Below are 20,713 nucleotides of genomic sequence, written 5' to 3'. Positions count from 1 at the left end.
CTTTTTCTTTCTTTTCCTTTTCAACACAGGGTTTTTCTGTGTAGCCCTGACTGTCCTGAACTCACTCTGTAGACCAGGCTGTCCTCATCAAACGTAAAGGTCTGTCTGCCTCTGCTTCCTCAGTGCTGGGGTTCATAAATGAATTATTTTACCCAGTAATGACTGTTAAGAGATCCTGGTGAGCTCTCCTGTCTTGGGCTGTAACCTCGTAGAGCAAGGGAGCACGCTGCAGTTTATCTGTTGTGTGTGAGCCTCAATAAAGTCGGCACTTAAGGACTGAGAACAACTTCAGTGCTTCCTGAGACTTCTCTTGACTTCTAGGACTTACTGGGTGTGGAGGCACAGGCCTTTAATCCCAGCACACTGTGAGTTTAAGACCAGCCTGGTCTATACAGCTAGTTCCAGGGCAGCCAGGGCTACAAACAGAGACCTTGTCACAAACAAACAAACACGAAATACATATAAAGACTTACTAAGTTAAAACTAAAAGTAGATTTAACATATGATTATGTATAACAAATGCTTTAGAAGTAAAAGTAGCATAATGTTGCCACCTGGTGCTCTGACCTTACTATGTGCTGATTTAACCTCCTCTGTCACAACAAGTACATGACCCACATCATAAAGAAGCCATCAAAAAACACATAGATTAAGCTGGCAATTGCAATAATCCTTCCGAGGCCCAGTCACTGTCTCTGGAGGTGACAGGGTAAAGACTCTAAAGGACACTTACTCTGTATACTGCTGCCATCCAGGATATTTGTGGCTGAAAGATCCAGAGAACTGGGCCTCTGTGCTCTTCTGGGCTTCGATGGCCCAGGATCTGCAACTGTGCTTGTAATACCCTGTGGAAGTCCATCTTGTTCTGAGCACGGATTGCTGTTGTTGTTATTGGAATTAGTTCGGCTCCCTTCGAGGGGCCGTTCCCGCCTGTCTACCAAACGGTCCAGAACCCCTTCATCATGGCCAGCTTGCTGCTCTCGTCTCAGTAAAGGTTCATGCTCATCAGGACTGGAATTAATATTCAGCCGGGTATCCTCACCAATAAACTGATTCTGCAGCATGTCTTGAGCCCTCTGTGCCACTATGTTGGCCGCCTGGCCAGACGGCACCGTCCCATTGGCATACTGGGTTGTGGCGGCATGGGAATTAACAGTGTGGCTTCTCCCTGCCACCCCATTCATAGTCACCGTCACTACGTGAGGTTCTGCGGCATTGATTGTATTCATCTTGGCAACTCCAGTTTCTACCTGTTTCAAGTTTGATTTGTGCTTGTTGCCAAATTTTAGCCGGGGTTCTTTTGTTGAATTTTTGGTGTTCAAAGGCAAACTAGTGGGTCTCTTAGGCAGGTTCTGTTGCTTAGGGAGAGGATAGAGCTGAGCGGGCGGAACATCAGGAATTAAGCAGGCCTGGCCGTTTGCAGCCTGTGTGAAGTCCTGCTGCCCAGTTACTTCCACTGCGAGCTTTATGAGTGGATAAAGCAGGCTGGAACTGGTACTGCTCAAGGGGTCTGGCCCACTGAACTGCTTGAGAGAGTGTTCCATGAGGTTCTCGTCAGAGCTTTCCTTGAGGTTCTTATCAACTTCTTTTGGGTCTAGCTTATTGGTTTCCAGGTCTTCTTCCGTCAGCTGCAAGCAGACAGGGGTCGGCCCAATCGGCTGCGCAACATTCGTGGCATGCAGATTGGTTTCATCTGGGTACGGCATCTCAGAGATGGTGGTCATGCCAGTACTCGGAGTGAGGCCCGTGGTGTTTGTGGTGGTTGTGTTTGTGGACAGGCTGGTGACGCTTGTTTCAGGGCTGGGGATCCGAGCTTGTGCTTGCTGCCGTTCGTAATTAATTGAGTTTCGGTTCTTTTCTCCTACAGTCAAAGGCGTGCTGCTGGACATCGAATGCTCAGAGGAAATATTTTTCACAATGCTGTCAGTGTGGTGTATGGAGTCTTCAATATACGAGGAAGAAGAATAATCCGGATAAGGCCCAATTTTTGGCACACGCCTATTATGTGACAGGTTGCTTGAAGAAAGAAAAGAAAAGGAATGACCATGGGAACAGAGACTTACGACGAACTGCCTATTCCAAGTAAACACCAGATTTCAAAGTCCAACTGCTTCTTATTTTGTGCTCTGCATTTTTACTGCACGTAACTATTTAGTGTATCTGGGTACGTGCGGAGAACAGAGGTCAACTTGTGGGGGTCTCAGGAGTCAAACCAGGCTGTCAGTCTTGGCAGCGGGCATGTCACCCACCCAGCCGTCTCACCAGCCTATTTCACTCTTAAATCACAGTTAAGAGGTAGTACGTGCTAACGGCTCGCTGAATACAAATTTTGTTTCGGCTTACAAAGAGTTAATTAAGTGGCTGGAGGGATGAATCGGTGGTTGAGAGGCTCAGCTGCTCTTTGATTCCCAGCACCTCCATGACAGCTCACAAGTACCTCTAATTTCAGTCCCTGGAGACCCAGCGACACCTTCTGGCCTTGGCAGGCATTGCAGGAACACGGGGCACACACATTCAGGCACTCATATAAACAAAAAATAAAAATAAAATCTTAAGCCGGGCAGTGGTGGTGTACATCTTTAACCCCAGCACTTGAGAGGCAGAGACAGGTGGATTTCTGTGAGTTCGAGGTCAGTCTGGTCTCAGAGTGAGTTCCAGGACAGTCAGAGCCACACAGAGAAACCCTGTGTTGAATAAACAAACAAACAAACAAACAAACAAACAAAAACACCTCAAAAAAGAAATAAAAGAGTTAATTTTAAAAATATCACCTATAATTTTATAATATCAACATCTTTTATGAATTATATACCTATACGAGTAACATTATTTTGTAAACAGAGGAACCATGGGATACGTTTATTTTTATTCCTGTAACCCTAGGTCCAATAGTATATGCACAACAAATAGGTACATGCTAACAATGGAACACACCTTTCTGCAGGAGCCACTACTGGTGTAAGTTTCTATAGAGCTAAGCTATGAGGCAGAAGACGGCACTCGGATAAAGGAACAAAGCTGAATGGCCAATAAATAGGCACGAGAAAGGACAGGTGGGGCTGGCACGTAAGGAGAATAAACAGGAGAAATCCAGGGAAGAGATTGAGGGTTGAGAAAAGAAGAGGAGGAGGATGCCAGAGGTTAGCCACGGAATAAGGAAAGAAAGATGTGCAGAATATATAGATGTATATAAAGAAAGGTTAAAAAAAAAAAACCAAAAATCCAGAGGCAAAACATATACAGGATCATTTAAGTTAGAAAAGCTGACTAGAAACAAGCCAAGCTAAGGCCGGGCATTCACAAGTAAGAATAAGTCTCTGTGTGTTTATCTGGGAGCTGGGTGGTGACCCCCAGAGAGGAAAATCCACCTACAGTTCAGGACTGCTCTTCAGTTACTGAGGACCCCACTGGCCCCATCGCTCCTGGAGGTGACAGTTCCGGACGGTCACAATTACATATTATTTAAAGTCTCTTTACAGGAAGTATTGGGGACGGGCTTCACTGAAGTGACCACGGGTCCTGGGAGTATTAACAGAGAAAAGCAGGACAAGAGAATCAGCTCAAGAAAAAGAGGATCTGTAAAGGAGACTGGCGTCTGATGCGGGAATAGCAGCAACCATGAAAAGGGGAGCTAAGGAGATATGGAGAGGTTAGGGCAGAGTGAGATGAAGCCCACAGTGCAAACAACCCTTATGTGAGCCCTCATATAGGAGAAACTAGGGAGAGATGGGGGTACAAAGAGCCAGTGAATAACACAAGGGGGAGGAAAACCAAAGTAGAGGCTAGGAGTTGGTTTTTTTTTTTTTTAATCACTCAAGAAAAATTCAAAAGTATTTAAAGTAGAAGCTTCAGCTGACTTTAAAAAAAAAAAAAAAAGACTTTATGTAGCCAGGCGATGGTGGTGCACGCCTTTAATCCCAGCACTCGGGAGACAGAGGCAGGCGGATCTCTGTGAGTTCGAGACCTGGTCTACAAGAGCTAGTTCCAGGACAGGCTCCAAAGCCACAGAGAAACCCTGTCTCGAAAAAAACCAAAAAAAAAAAAAAACCAAAAAAAAAAAAAAAAAAAAAGACTTCATGTATATGAGTATTCACCTGCAGTGCCTGCAGAGGTCAGAAGAAGGAGCTGGACTCCCTGGAACTGCAGTTACAGATGGTTAGGAACCACAATGTGGATGGGAACTGGGAACTGCTGGGGAATATTATTTTAGGGTGTGTGACTTTTGTTAGGCTGCATTTGTTTAACTCTGTGAAGCTGTGGTTCTTTGCCTGTCTAAAACACCTGGTGGTCTAATAAAGAGCGGAACGGCCAATAGCGAGGCAGGAGCAAGGATAGGCGGGGCTGGCAGTGAGAGTATAAATAGAAGAACTCTGGAGGAGGAGGAGGAGGACATCGGGACAGCCACCCAGCCACAGTGTAAGAAGGGAAGTAAGAAAGAGAAAAACTCAGAGGAAAATGGTAGGTGGGATAATTTAATATAAGAAAAGCAGGCAAGAAACAAGCCAAGGTAAGGCTGGACACTCCTAACTAAGAAGAAGCCTTCGTGTGCGATTTATGTGCGAGCAGGGTTGTGGGCCCCTCAAAAAGCCTAAAGAGTAAAAACAACCGACAACAGGGAACGGAACCAGGGTCTGCTGGGAGAGCAGCAAGGGATACAGAGCCCTCTCTGTATTCCCTTCATCTGACCATCGACAGATGTATGACCTGCAGACTTTAGATTATAGGGAAGCAGAAACACAGAAGATGGAGAAGACTCCTCTAATGCGCGTAAAGGGACAGCACTTCTATTTGATTTTATGAGGATTGGTGTGAGGGTGTCAGCTTCCCTGGAACTGACTTACAAACAGTTGTGAGCTGCCATGTGGGTGCTGGGAATGGAACCTGCGTCCTCTGCGAGAACAGCCAGTGCTCTTAACCCCCGAGCTGTCTCTCCAGTCCTAATGCCTTAGTTTTTATTTGGGATCTGAAGGTATAGTTGTAGCACAGGACAGAGAGAAGTATCGTGTGTTCTTTAAGCACCGCTGGAAAGCCAGTGCACAAGTCGTGTCCACTGCAACAGCAGTAGATACCCGACAGTCACATGTGCTTACGAAATAAAAACACCAATGAACACAAGACAGAACACAAAGAACATGTGCAAGGTATAACCTTTTACAACTATAAGAATATTTTATCTTTAACATTAAAGGTAAGTTACACTAATTTCCCCCTCCCCTTTTGGTTTCTTCAAACAGGGTTTCTCTGTGTAGCCTCTGGCAATCCTGGACCTTGCTCTGTAGACCAGGCTGACTAATAAAGAGTCATTTCTTTTACTGTATCTTTAGATATGAAATTACAGATTCTGTCTTGTATTCACACCACATAAATATTTTCCGTACAAGAATGGAAAGAGGCTGGAGAGAAGGCTCTGTGCTCAAGAGCAGGTGTTCTTCCTGTAGAGGACCTGAATTCAGTTCACTGCTCCATAGCTCCCAACTGCTTAAAATCCTAGCTCCAGAGGGAACTCACGCCTCTGGCTCCAGACACCCAAACTCGTGCACATCCCTGCTTCCACCTCCACACACATATTAAAAATAACAAAAATAAATCTTAAAAAAAACAACACTAGGGATATTGGGGGCTGCAGAGATGGCTCAGAGATTAAGAGCGCTGGCTGCTCTTCAAGAGGTCCTGAGTTCAATTCCCAGCACCCACAGCTCACAACCATCTGCAATGAAATCTAATGCCCTCTTCTAGCCTGCAGGCAGAACACCACAAACATAATAAATTTAAAAAAATATTACAAAGAAAACAATTTAAAGCTGGGTGGTGGTGGCGCACGCCTTTAAGCCAGCACTTGGGAGGCAGGGGCAGGTGGATCTCTGTAAGTTCGAGGCCAGTCTGATCTACAAGAGCTAGTTCCAGAAAGAAAAACGACAATCGCATCACTAGGCTGACTTAGCAGCGTTTGTTTCCTGTCCTTTACTTGGTCTCCGGGGCCAACAGCTAAGTGACAGCCGCGAGCCCCAGGGTCTTACCGTTCATTCTGCATGGCCGTAGACATGGGGTTGACCGTGGGGCTCACAGACTTGTTTCTCTCCCATATCATCATAAGCTCGGCCATTCTCTCCTCAGCGCACTGTGCCGTGAGCCGAGCCTCTGCGTCCTGGTCCCAGCAGTCTTCGATCGTTTCCTTGAGTGACCTCACCGCCTACAGCACAATCAGAGAGCATACTGTTTACAACTGTGCTCAAAGAAAATCAGGTTGTATATATATGTATGGTTTTGGTTTTTTTGGGAGGTTGTTTTCTTTTTTTTTCTTTTAGACTTATTTATATTCTGCATATCATATCTATCTGGGTTTTTCAAGACAGGGTTTCTCTGTGGCTTTGGAGCCTGTCCTGGAACTAGTTCTGTAGATCAGGCTGGTCTCGAACTCAGAGATCCGCCTGCCTCTGCCTCCCGAGTGCTGGGATTAAAAAGCATGTCACTATACCCAGCTATTTATTTTAATATTTGTTATAATGTTTATTTATTTCTTTAGGTTTCAGGGACTTAATTAAGCTACAGCTACAGCCCCAAATGTCCAATTTCAAACAAAAAAAAATTACAAAAGGAACCAAGTATTGTACTTGAAATTTTAGCATTTGGGAGGGAGAGGCAGAAGGTCAGGACCTCAGGGATATTCTTGATCTTAGAATGAAATCTTTGAGACAAGACTGGGATACATGAAATCCCGCCTAAAAATAAACAAAAAGCCAAAAGGAATGCAAAGAAACAAGAATGTGTTATCCATTTACAGGGAAATAAAATCTTAACAGAAATCAAGGAAGTACAAGTATTAGAGGTATCAAAAAATTTCAAGTGAACCAAAGAACTAAGAAAACAACAGATGAAGAACTGAATTAAGAAAACATCCCCCCCCCCCAGAGGGTTTCTCTCTGTAGCCCACTCAGACTGTCCTGGAACTCACTCTGTAGACCAGGCTGGCCTTGAACTCACAGAGATCTGCCTGCTTCTGCCTCCTAAGTGCTAGTAATAAAGGTGTATGTCACCATGTCTGGCCTAAGAAAACAATTCCTTAAAAATAATTTTATTTTTTTATGTATGTATCTACCTATCATCAATCTATCACCCATCTATCTATCAAATCAGGGGAAGTCATTGTTGTGGACATGCTCTGTAAGTAAGTTAAAAGGGTTCTCCAACTTGAAATTTAAAAAGTAATTCCAGGTAAGTATAAGAGTCAATAATCTTTGTTTGTTTTGCTTTGGTTTGGTTTATTTCGAGACAAGGTTTCTCTATGTAGCTCTAGCTGTCCTGGAACTCACCATGTAGACCAAGCTGGCCTCCAACTCACAGAGATCCGCCCCCCGCCCCCCCCCTCCCGTGCTGGAACTAAAAGAATGCTCCACTATGCCCACCTAAACTGCATTTTTTTAAAAATAGCTCTTCCTTTTTCAAAGAATTAATAAACCTTTAGTCACGTTAATAAACTATACACTTCCTCCCTAACTCTTGAACTGTATTGCCACTGCAGAGAAACTTTTCTTTTGGCTATACCATCTATATCAAGTTTAAATGGATTTGTTGGATGTAAACCAAATATTAAAAGTCCCTTGCTTAGCAACCTCATCTAAATTAGAAGTAAAGAGTTGTCAGGTAAATCTGTGTATGTTGCATATCCCACAACAGAGGGTTGCCGACAAACGCTTCAAAAGAACAGACCTTCGTCACCGCAGTGAGACGACACAAGATAAGGAGAGGAGGTCGCGACTGATTATAACAAACTCTCAGATCTCACAGACGTTTTCTATGAGGTCGGCAGCTCTGGGGAATCCTGGTAAGAGTACAATTCACCCCCTTACCTGCTTAAGGAACTGCCCAAGTCTGCTTAGCAAAAACTGCCATTTGGAGGCAACCGTGTGCATGAACTGAACATGCTCTTTAGTGGCCATATACTTAAAGGTTTCAATCTCATCTGATTGATCTGACTGAAATCTCATCAGCCGTGTGTATGAAGTGAACAAGCTCTTTAGTGGCCATATACTTAAAGATTTCAATCTCATCTGAAACATAAGACAGCTTTGAGATTAATCTACTAACAAAGATGACCACTAAGATGAAGCTCAATATCTGAAGGGATACATCTCTAGTCTCTCTCTCTCTCTGACACGAATGAAAATATTCTATTCTGTTGAGGCAATCTGTAAGTGGGATGGGAAAATATATAGTAAAATGATTTAAATTACTAAATTTCTTCATGTTCTTTAATTAGAGCTAAGAAAATTAATTTGTACTAAGTATAAAAATGTAATAAATACCTTCAGAAGTAATCATCATTACATTACTACCTTAAGAAGAGATCACTGAGGAAATACAAAGCAATACAACCTTCTAGAAATAAAAACAGGATTGTAGAAATTTAAAAATTTTAATGTATTTATTGGGGAAGAATGGCAAATGTCATGGTGTGCACTGGAGGTCAGCGAACACTGTGTAAATCAGTTCTCTCCTTGCACTCTGTGGGTTCCAGGAACTGAGATATGGCATTAAGCTCGGTGGCAGGGGCCTTGACCTGATGGGCCATCCTGCCACCCCAGGGAATTAAAAATATAATGAACTAACAATTGATACAACACTGTTAGTAAGAAACTAATGGGCTGATCAAAAGGTGAAGCTGAGCAAATGCTGAACAATTAGAACAACACTGAAAAACAGACAGAAGCTGGAGACGCAGCGCGGTTGGTAGAGTGCTGGCACACATGAAACCCACATAAACCAGCACGGTGGCACACGCACTCAGAGGCAGAGGCAGGAGTTCACTGTTATCCCCAGCTACGCAGTTAGTATGAACTCACACAGCCCTGTTTTCCAAACAGATAAACAAAAAACAACAGAAGGCGGGGGGGAGAGAAATTCAGACTTGGAATGTTAGGCGGTTCAATACTAGTTTAATGAGAATTCAAGGTTAAAGAAATGTAAGGAAAGAAGTATTTTTTTTTCTTTTTTGAGACAGGGTTTCTCTGTAGCTTTAGAGTCTGTCCTGGAACTCACTCTTGTAGCCCAGGCTGGCCTCAAACTCATAGAGTTCCACCTGCCTCTGCCTCCCAAGTGCTGGGATTAAAGGCGCACGCCACCACTGCCCAGCTGGAAAGAAGTAATTTTAAAATAAAAGCTAGAACTGGGTGGTGGGTCTCTAGTTCAAGGCCAGCCTGGTCTACAAAGCGAGTTCCAGGACAGGTAGGACTGTTACACAGAGAAAATCTGTCTCAAAACAAACAAACAAACACTAGAGAACTCGTGAAATGAGGAAAGTTTTGGATTTTCAAATGGAAAAATCTATTCAATATCTAGGAAAAATGTGTGAAAAGGTCTGCGCTAACATATACCCAAGTGAAAATTCAAAACTGCAATGGAAAAGTAAGTCTTAACAGCTTATAGAAAAACAAAAACCAAAACCCTGGTGTGGTAGTACATGCCTGCAGCTCAAATGTGGTGGTGAATGAGAATGGCCGCCACGGGCCTACACATCTGAATGCTCGGTCCTTAGTCAGGGGAACTATTTGGGAAGGATTTGGAGATGTGGCCTCAATGGAGGAGATGGGCCTGTCTCTGCCTCCCAAGTGCTGAGATTAAAGGCGTGCCCACCACCACCCAGCCCAATTAAATGTTTTATAAGTTGCCTTGATCATGGTGTCTAAGAACATCGATAAAACTACTCCTATGACAGCCAACAGGTGAGAGGAGGAGGCCTTCCAGTCGTTCTCAGCTGTGTAGATGAGGGAGGGAGGGAGGGAGGGAGGGAGGGAGGGAGGGAGGGAACCGATAAAACAAAAAGCGGCTGCGGTCTGTGGGAGATGGGTGGGAGGGTTAAGGACTATTCATGGCAACTGACCACCTGAGTTCTGAGTTCAATCCTTGCAACCCAGTTAAGTGGGATTCAGTGCCCTGCGTGCATGAACCCAGCTCGTGTCCTGTGGACGGGTGATGACACAGAACTGCCCAGAAGGCCAGGTACACTGGAGAAGCAGTGTGGCAGAAGTAAAGAGGGGCCCTGTCGTGCGACTTCCTCATGTGCACCACAGCACACACTCAGCTGCCCCGACAATGGAGTAAGCAGGCCCACATCCCAATTCTCATATGAAGACTGCAGGCCGGAGAAGGTCTTCACAACTCTGAAACCATGACTCTGGTGATTTATTACTCATGTCTGACACTAAGATGGAAAGTTTTTAAACATGCAAGGATTTGTAATGTTTAACACCTAACACACATAGTAATATGCACACTTAAACAGAACTTCATCAAAAGAAGAAAATTATCTATAAGAGAAGACAAAGATTTGAAAAAAAATGTTTGAGTAGAACCTAGAAAAAACAAAAGAGACAAGGAACCAGGGAATCCACTGGATGGTGTTTTTAAAATAAGCTTTCCCAAAAGCAAGAGCTTAAAGCAATGAAGTAGTCTGTGTGGTTCCTATGAGTCCAAACTCAGTATTGTGTTGTACAGGAAATGTTTATATGAACACAAGTCTGATGTTTTTACTTTAGTTAACTTTTTAGATCTACACTGAAGCCCAGGCTGGCCCTAAATGTGTGATTCCTGTTGCCTTACCCAGTGGTGGGGCACAGGCATGAATCACCACAGCTAGGCGGCTTCTATTTTTTGCTTCAAGCACATTTAAACTTATCTAGTTCTAGGCAGAAGTCCTCGTCTTCTTACCAAGCTGTTTTCTTTCCAGGCTTCTGGGAATTTGGGTCTCTGTTTTTCTCTCGACACAAGAACCTGCATGTCCTCAAAAGTGGGATGGTTGCCAACTTCTGTCTGGAAAGCCATCTGGTATTCTGGTACAGATTCACCTGTGTTTTTATAGAAAGAATGATAGAATTTCTGATTATCATAGAGGATAGAATAACAGAGGTATTTCTAGTATCAAATAAACAGAAACCATATGCATTAAACCCTTTTAAGCATACATGCAAATTTCAGACACTTTATTGTTGTTTTAGTCTATTAATATTAGGAAGTCTCAATTTTTATTGATAAATGAAATAGTAGTTTCAATCCTATACAGATATTTTACTTACCTTATTCTTTGGTGTTGGGGATCAAACTCTAAGCCTTAAGCATGGTGAGTATGTACTTGAATATTAAGCACTGTTTTTAAAACAGTGAAGTATTCTAATAACTCAGGCTCTGCTGCATTAAAAAAACAATTTTTGTAAATTTAAAAAATACTGCTAGAGGGTAAGAATGTATGGATTGCTTTAACTATTCAAATAGAAACAAAACCTTGCCATGTTTCGTGGAGCTTTTTCATCTGGGTCATTATAACTCTCCTGTTGTGTTGAGATAAGGGAGGCAGACAGTACTGCTTGGCTGCCAGGAAGATTGAAGCACACAAGAGTTAAGTGACTTTTCCAAGGAAGAGATGAAGCCAAGATTAGAACCGAAATGCCCTAGCCTCCATCCCCTCTCATCTATCTTGTTATTTTAATACGTAGAGCAGTGATGAGGCGCCAGGAAGACTGTAGGTCTCCTCCAGGCCAGTGGTTCTCAACACGTGGGTTTGTGACCCCTCTGGCAAACCTCTATTTCAAAAAATATATGACGATTCATAACAGTAGTAAAATTGTAGTTATGAAGTAGCAACAAAACTGAGTTTATGGTTGGGTGTCAAACATGAGGGTCGCAGCAATCGGAATTTGAGAATCCTGTCGTAGGCCATTGGATTTTTATGTATTAGTTGTATGGGGTTTTCTGTATAGCTCAGTATGTTTATTTATTTATTCTTTATTGGTTTTTATCAAGGCTGGGTTTCTCTGTGTAGCCTTGGCTGTCCTGGAACTCACTCTGTGGACCAGGCTGGTCTCAAACTCACAGAGCCTCCTGAGGGCTGGGATTAAAGACCTGTGCCACCACCGCCCAACTTCCGTCTGTTTATAAATGCACTTAACTTTATCACATTTTGTAAAAGTCAGAATTATTTCATCGTAAGCTGCAAACAGTACCTATTGATGGCACACACAGTTGTCAAATACTGTTGGGGACTGAACTCAAGGCCTCCAACAGTCTAAGTACATTCTTCAACACTGAGCCCTGGATAGCTTCCTACCACGGAGTTGTCTCTCAGACTAGATAGGCATTTTAAAATGGTTTTGACTGGTATTAAATTTAGGAGTGAAATATTATAAGGAATATTTAATACCTAAACTTATGCCTGAACTCTGATCTCATGTTAGAAAATAAAGAAAAATACCAGGATTTGGTACAACAAGCAACCAAATTTAAGAGGAGAGACGGAAACATCACTCACCAAAGAAAAATCTAAAACTTAAAAGAAATGTTGTTTAACTCAGAAGAATGATCTAATTATGGAGAAGTTTAGGAAGGAATATTGATAGATAACTGAAGCACTTATTTTATTTTTTAACTTTTATGATTGTCTTAGTCAATGTTCTATTGCTGTGAAGAGACACCATAACTATTTAGGCAGTTTTTTTTTTTTTTTTGGTTTTTCGAGGCAGGGTTTCTATATGGTTTTGGAGCCTGTCCTGGAACTAGCTCTTGTAGACCAGGCTGGTCTCGAACTCACAGAGATCCGCCTGCCTCTGCCTCCCCAGTGCTGGGATTAAAGGCGTGCGCCACCACCGCCCAGCTAGGCAGTTTTTTTTTTTTTTAATAAAAGAAAGCATTTAATTAAGAGCTTGCTTATAGTTTCAGCGGCTTAGTCCATTATCCTCATGGCAGGGAGCATGGCAGGCATTGCAGGCATGGTGCTGAAGAAGTAGTTAGAGCTATCTCTTGATCCATACCAAAAGCAAGAAACTGGGTCTTTTGAAACCTCAGTTTCTTTTAAGTTCCTGGCTGCTAATCTATTTTTCAGGCCTCTACATACTTCTCTAAAACCAGATTCTTTTCTTGAATTTATTATAACCAAGTGAGAAAGAAGATACAACTGTATCACTTCTAAAAACTGACAAATCATTGGGTGATGATGGCACACCTTTAATCCCAGCACTTGGAAAGTAGAGGAAGGGGTATCTCCATGAGTTCTAGGTCAGCCTGGTCTACAAAGCTAATTCTACGAGAGCCAAGGCTACACAGAGAAACCTTGCCTAGAAAAACCAAAACAAACCAAGAGTTAAAAACGAAGCCCTGATAAATTAGCAGCGGTTCTTACCGGGGAAGAGGTCTGTACATCTCATGAACACCTCCCAGTAGATCAGCCCCAGCGCATACATGTCTACCTGCTTCAACGCGGACTCACAGTCCCTCAGGTTCACAGCTCCTTCCAGCACTTCGGGTGCCATATAGCGAATTGTGCCAACCTGGTGAATTAAGAGTGTTATTTTAAAGAAATAAAATGCAACATATCCTGAAGAGCAAACATTAGCCCAGAAATCGCATGTAAAATTTACTCCTGTTGGGGCTGGAGAGATGGCTTAGTGGTTAAGAACACTGGTTGCTCTCCCAGAGGACATGGGTTCATTTCCCAGCACCCACATGGCAGTTCACAACTGTAACTCCAGTTCCAGGGAATCTGATACCTTCATACCAAATGCATATAAAATAAAGTTAATTTGTTTTTTTAATTTACTCCTGTTAATGAAACTACTCAACCCAAAGCAAGGTCACTGTACGTTAAAAATCTCTCCCCTCTCAATATAAAGTAAGTGTTCCTATGAGAGAACAAAGTAAGCGTTCCTTTACCAACTTTCAAAAATCCAGCTGGACTATGTTGGTGCACACCTTTAATCCCAACATTCGGGAGGCAGAGGCAGGTGGATCTCTGTGAGTTCAAGACCAGCCTGGCCTACAGAGTTTCCAGGACAGCCAGGGCTACACAGAGAGACCATGTCTTGAAAAACCAAAACCAAACAAACAAACAAAAACCATGAGACTGCAGGCTGTTCTATAATTAATTGTCTATTTCATTGCCCGTCTTTGCAATACAGTCAATAATGCAAAACAAAAACTGTCAAACATGATGAGAAAATGTCAAAGCACTATGTACATAAAATTTTTAAAAAATGAATAATTTTAAAAAATTGCAAATCTTTACCTACATCTATGTATGTGAAGCAGAGAAAAGGGTCAGGAAAGATATGTCGACATTGTAACCACAGAGTAGACTTTCCCATCTCAAACTTGATAACCTTACTCTTGCTTCAAAATCAATTCTGGCTGGGTCTGCGTAGGACTTGCCTGAAATCTCAACCCTCAGAGGAGGACGGTAAACTCAAGGCCAAACTTGGCCATATAAAGAGAGTCTGACTCAAAAAACAAACCAACAGAAAACACAATCTAATAAATTCCCTTTAATAACAAAAAAATCAATTCCTAGATATATCTCCCTAATGTTTGTTCAAACAACCTGGAATTTTTCAAAATAAACTGATCAGTTTTACACAGGTCTTTATACAATGTATTTGGTAGTTCCTAATGTCTAACCCTAACTGATGTGGGAGTGTCATATATCAATCTGTTGATTTCATTGGTTAAGCAATAAAGAAACTGCTTGGCCCTCATAGGTTAAAACATAGGTGGGTGGAGTAAACAGAACAGAAGGCTGGGAGAAAGAAGCTGAGTCAGTGAGTCGCCATGATTCTTCCACTCCAGGCAGACGCAGGTTAAGATCATTCCTGGTAAGCCAGCTCGTGGGCTACACAGATTATAAGAAATGGGCTAGTCCAGGTGCGAGAGTTAGCCGAGAAAAGGCTAGATATAATGGGCCAAGCGGTGTTTAAAAGAATACAGTTTCCGTGTAATTATTTCGGGGCATAAGCTAGAGCTAGCCATGTGGGTGGCCGGGTGCTGGGAACGCAGGCCCACCGCTCATATTACAATACCTAACAGCCTGTAGCTAACAGTGTTAACAGTTAACAGATAACTGCTACAGTGTTTCGATTTTGTAGTATCATTGTATGTTAATGGACTCACCTCACTTATAGCTGCATTATCCTCTTCCCCTGGGCGCACCAGTCTGTTTCCAGTTAGCCTCATGGACAAACCGAAGTCGCTGATGACACACGTGCCATCATTTTTTACCAGGACATTTCTGCTATTTAAATCTCGATGAGAAATTGCAGGTTTATAATGATCTGTTTGGATAATTTCAAACACTTATTAATGCTTAGGTAGAATTATTTGGGGATAATATTAACATGAGATAACAGGCGCTACATACATGTAAATAAAAGATAGAACTATTTTCCACCCATTATAGCTGTCTAAAAAAATGGGGCTAGGGAAAGAAACCTGATTATCAAGACACATGCCTGCAATCCTAGCGCTTGGGATGTAGAGGCAGGAAGATTATGAGTTTGATCAACATGGGTGTCACAACCCAAATCAGAACCTCACAATTTCAACTTATTACTACTTTCCAAGGGTAACTATTAGTAACTAACTCCTCTTAGATACACAGTTAATCAAGCACTGAACATTCAACTGAATCTAACAGTAAACACAGTTCTAACTGTTGACACAAGCGAGTTTTTTTCTCTTCATTTCTTTCTTTCTGTTTTGTTTCCACGGTTGTGCTTGGTTGGTTAGTAGGTTGGCTGGTTTTTCAGACAGGGTTTCATGTAAATCAGGCTGGTCTCTGTGGAACTATCACTCATCTTCAGAGAAACTTCTTGCAGCAGATGGAGACCATCACAGAAGGCCACGACTGATCGAAATGTGGAGAAGGACTCACCAGCAGGTAGCAAGCCCCAGCTGATAGAAGCACAACACAACACCTACACCTACGACTCAGAACATCACGAAAGGGTGAACAGACCACAAGAGCCAGAGCACCAGGACACCTGGTAAGAAACAATCTTCTACATAGGACAGGCAAGCGGCACCCATAAAATCCCAACAATACGGTAGCTGAAAGAAGACCTGAACAATGACATCAGGGGATAAGCCAACAAAAATGGAGGAAATCTGACACAGCTTCATTCTAGGTAAAGAGCTAAGATAATTAAAGACAGCTGAGAGAGAGAGAATCGTTCTTCCATAGAATGAGCCCCCTAATTGGCTATTTAATCCCAAGTGGTCAGCCCTAAAGCATATTTACATATGAGCAGCACTCACTGATTCAGTGAGATGTCCTAGAGCTTACTATGTCGGCTGGCCTCAGACTCAGAGATTCGCCTGCCTCTGCCTCCAAAGTGCTAGGAATAAAGGCATGAGCCACTGTTTGAGAAAAATCTTTCTTTGTTTAAGCAAAGAAATTTCAGCCAGTATTTGACTTATAACCTTGCTGAATTTTGCAAACCTTGAAAGGGGAATCAGGATGATATTTTAAATTCTGCTTTAAGCCAGCGTCTAAAGGAGTTATATCTAAAGTAAGGAACAGGTCCAATGGCTGACGGCTAAAACACCGAAGCAAGCACACCGGCTGCTGACACAGCAATAACAGGTCAGTCTTGTACCCAAGGAAAGACATCGAGTAAATGAGCCAATAAATTATTCAGAAGAAATTATTTATATATGAAGCATCAGCTAGAAAAGATGATCCATGCTATTATATAATGGAACAAAGACCTAAGAAACGGATACATTAAGTATCCTCCCTAACGAGGTCAGGGACACTACAGGAACAGCGACGGTTACAATGTGACAAAATGTGGTCCCCAAGTGGAAACCTGAGAAAGCACAGACACACTAATTTAGGGGCGCCTGTGATGTGAGTATATTTTGAAACAAAGTGAGAAGTGAATGTATTTAAAAGAGGTGCTCTGGACAACTAGTTAAAGAACTCAGGAAAGAAAGCTGAAGAAGGTGTAAGCTACAACAGGGGATGTAATACAGTTTCAAAATACTGGCCAACACTGCCTTCCATCCCTGTTTAACAACAGAACCCCACTTTGCCTGAAGAGCAATCCACCCAACAAAAACAAAACAGAACAATTATATTCTTGGTCTCCAGTGGGTAAGAATGAATTAGTTCTAAGAAACAAAACAGGTACACAAGAGGAACTTTTGAAGGTGGAAGGGGACAACTCCCTACCTAGAACATAGCACAGAGGACAAAGAAATAACTATGAAAATGTGATCCATAGGTAAGGGACAGTACAGAAAAATACAGGAGCCTCGTGTCTAATATCATGCTGTCAAACCCGTCCCTGACACCCTCACTTTAGGTTCTGGTTTTGTTTGTTGCTGGGGACTGAACCCGAGAGCCTCACGCACACTATGCTCTACCACTGGCCTGTAAGCTCAGTCCTCTCTCTGTTTCTTCCTCCTCCTTTTATGAGACAGGTCTCACTCTGCAGTCAAGGGATACCTTCAACTCACAATCCCCCTGTTTCAACCTCCTGAGTATGAGGATTGTAATTAGTATACGCCAACTTAATCGACCTCTTTAGATTTTTTTTTTTAAAGCAGGGTCCTGCCACCACCATGCCTAACCCTCGAGATTTTTTTTTAATATTTATTTATTTATTATGTATACAATATTCTCTCTGTGTGTATGCCTGCAGGCCAGATTTCATTACAGATGGTTGTGAGCCACCATGTGGTTGCTGGGAATTGAACTCAGGACCTTTGGAAGAGCAGGCAATGCTCTTAACCTCTGAGCCATCTCTCCAGCCCCGAGATTTTTATAAGTGTATGAGAAAGAAGAAAATTTTCTTTTTCTTTCTTTCTTCTTTTTTTTTTTTTTTGGTTTTTTGAGACAGGGTTTCTCTGTAGCTTTGGAGCCTATCCTGGAACTCGCTCTTATAGACCACGCTGGCCTCGAACTCACAGAGATCACCCTGCCTCTGCCTCCTGAGTGCTGGGATTAAAGGCGTGTGCCACCACCACCTGGCAAAAATTTTCTTTATTAATAAAACCACTGTTATATCTTCCCTCTCGATTCTAGCTAGCAGGATATGAATTTATAAAAAGATGCTTGAGAATTACAACTTATGTAATAAAAATTCAAGTAATATTAAAACTAATACATTGTAATTTATTCCATAAACAAAATAAATACAAGGAAAATATAGCCTAGTTAAGAGTATTAACCTAAGGTTCTCAATTAGACTTCAAGAGATCTGAAAAACCTCTAGGATTTTCTTTGCCTGGTCTTATGATATCAGATATCAAATGTAGGGCCTTACACAAGCTAAGGAAGCATTCTATCACTGAAATATACTCCCCCTAAAATAATTTTCTCTAAAATTAGCTGTATGTATATTTTTAGAAGGAAAGTCTTCAAATTCTTAATGAAATCCATGCTTGCTTTTCTTTCTATTATATTCAAGTATATTTCCTGATAATGAAGCTTTCAAACAACTGGTTAATATTCATATTTTAACAATATAAGTTATGGCTTTTCTTCTAAAATATGATTAAAATTTTATTTCTCTTACCTCCTCGTGGTAATTCTGTGTGCAGATAAGCCAATCCTCTAGTCACAGAATGAGCCAACCGGCAAGAGCTTACCCAGTCACTTGTATGGAGACTCAAATATTTGCATAGAGATCCCTGTATAAAGGAAAAAGTATACCAAAGAAGTTAAATTCATGTGCTTCAACAAGAAGAGGTAACAACCTTATGAAGGATTTGCACAGGCTAGGATTACATGAAGCACTAATGATAAAGATAAGGTATATCTGAAAAGGAAAGTGAGAGAGGGCGTTCTGGCTAGTTTCATGTAAACTCTGACACAAGCTGAAGTCCTCTGGGAAGAGGGAGCCTTAACTGAGAAAATGCCTCCGTATAATCAGGCTGCAGCCAGGCCTGTAGAGCACTTTCCTAGTGATTGATGTGGGCGGGCCCAGCCCATCGTGGGTGGGCTCACTACCGGGCAGGTGGTCTTGAGGTTTTACAAAAAAGCCGAATGACCACAAAACAAAACAAACAAGTCAACTGCAGTGGCACACACTAATGCCACCACCACTTGAGAGGCAGAGGCAGGTGACTCTCTGAATTTGACGCCAGCCTGGTCTACACAGTGAGTTCAAGGACCCTGTCTGGAAACAATCAACAACAACAACAAGAACACCCACAAAATCAAGAAAGAAGGATGAGCAAGCCAGTAAGTGGCGCCATCCATGGCCTCTGCAGAGCTCCTACCTCCAGGCTCCTGCCCTGGGTGAGTCCCTGAGAGGGTGAGCAGTGATGTGGGAGAGTAAGCTGAGTAACCCTTTCCTCCCCAACTCGCTTTTGGTCACAGTCTCATCCCAGCAACAGAAACCCCAACTAGGACAGCGGAAAGAAGGAACTTAAGTATCAGGTTTTAGGTTTCAAATATTAAATTACAGATGGTTACTTCCTTTTAAACATTTCTTTGGGCTATCAGATTAACTTGGGAAAAATTTTAAGCCAAAATTTTATAAACAATATTGTTATGGTTTATAAGTAGAACACATATGTCTCCTGTAAATCTATACTGTTAGCCCTCTATACCTGCAGGCTTCACATCCTGGGGTCAATCAGCTACATAAAAAATACTCAGAGATGTGGCCTGATGGAAAAGTACTCGCTTGGTATACCCAGACCCTGGTTTTATCTCCAATAGAGTCAGGAAAAACAAACAAATAATAACCCAAAGAATCTTTGCATCTGTACATAACATTATTTTTTCTTATCATTGTTTCCTAAATAAATGATATAACAACTACTAACATGGCATTTACACGGTATAATAAGAAAGATATGAATGAGTAATAAGCACCGCTACATGGCATTTTCTATAAGGGGCTTGAACAGCTGTGATTTTGGGGTGTGTGTGTGTGTGCCTGAGGATGCTAAGGGATGACTGTATGCATGTATCTGTTCACCTCAAAGTATTCACCTACAAATTACAATGAGCTTCTGATTAGGCAAGGAGCTTACACAAGAATGAATGTCAATCAAGGTACTGTAAAGTCTGATGAAAAGGTCTGGCTAAAGAAACAGAGAGAAAGTTAAAGAGAAGGGAAGAGGGAAGGGTAAGGAAAGGAAGGCATGAGGGAGGAACAGAAGGAGTGAAGAAAAGGAAAAATGAGAGAAGAGAGACGAATAAAGAGAATCATTAGTGTTTTGTTATTATTTAAGATGGGGGTCTTAGGGCTGGAGAGATGGCTCAGAAGTTAAGTGCACACTGGCTGCTCTTCCAGAGGTCCTGAGTTCAATTCCCAATAACCACATGGTGGCTCACAGCCATCTATAATGAGACCTGGCGCCCCCTTCTGGCATGCGGGCACACATGGAAGGAATGATGTACACATAATAAATAATTTTTTGTTTTGTTTTGTTTTGTTTTTTTCGAGACAGGGTTTCTCTGTGGTTTTGGAGCCTGTCCTGGAACTAGCTCTTGTAGACCAGGCTGGTCTCGAACTCACAGAGATCCGCCTGCCTCTAAATAAATAATTTTTTTTTTAAAGATTTATTTATTTATTATGTATACAACATTCTCCCTCCACATACGTCCACACACCAGAAGAGGGCACCAGATCTCGTTACAGATGGTTGTGAGCCTCCATGTGGTTGCTGGGAATTGAACTCAGGACCTCTGGAAGAGCAGCCAGTGCTCTAAACCGCTGAGCCATCTCTCCAGCCCAATAAATAAATTTTTAAAAAATAAGATGGGGTCTTAGAGTAATAGCCCAGGCTGGCCTGAATTCACAGTCCTTCCACCTTGGCCTCCTTTCTGGTGCTAGGATCACAGATATGTGCCATGATACCTGGCAGACTGATGTATCTGATTCAAATTCTGACATAAGATCCTTATTTCACTAATAACAGAACACTAATAACACGTTTA

General features: G+C 42.2%; 1 protein-coding gene across 4 annotated transcripts in view; it reads right to left on the bottom strand.

The window, feature by feature from the left end:
- Positions 1-20,713, bottom strand: part of LOC121445144 (bone morphogenetic protein receptor type-2) — a 95,617-nt gene that overhangs the window by 3,706 nt on the left and 71,198 nt on the right. For all 4 annotated transcript variants that reach the window (XM_041647155.1, XM_041647152.1, XM_041647154.1 and 1 more), the window contains exons 7-12: positions 18,336-18,450; positions 14,926-15,086; positions 13,166-13,313; positions 10,705-10,841; positions 6,018-6,190; positions 734-2,016 (exon numbers count right to left, since the gene is read on the bottom strand). In XM_041647155.1, the coding sequence (XP_041503089.1) occupies positions 734-2,016; positions 6,018-6,190; positions 10,705-10,841; positions 13,166-13,313; positions 14,926-15,086; positions 18,336-18,450 (2,017 nt within the window). The remainder of the gene's footprint in view (positions 1-733; positions 2,017-6,017; positions 6,191-10,704; positions 10,842-13,165; positions 13,314-14,925; positions 15,087-18,335; positions 18,451-20,713) is intronic.

This window comes from Microtus oregoni, unplaced genomic scaffold, assembly GCF_018167655.1.
Source record: "Microtus oregoni isolate MIOR12 unplaced genomic scaffold, Mior012 000160F_ref0000428, whole genome shotgun sequence".
NCBI classification, from domain to species: Eukaryota; Metazoa; Chordata; class Mammalia; order Rodentia; family Cricetidae; genus Microtus; species Microtus oregoni.
Note: the sequence above shows the minus strand (reverse complement) of the source record. Positions and strands in the feature narration are given on the sequence as shown.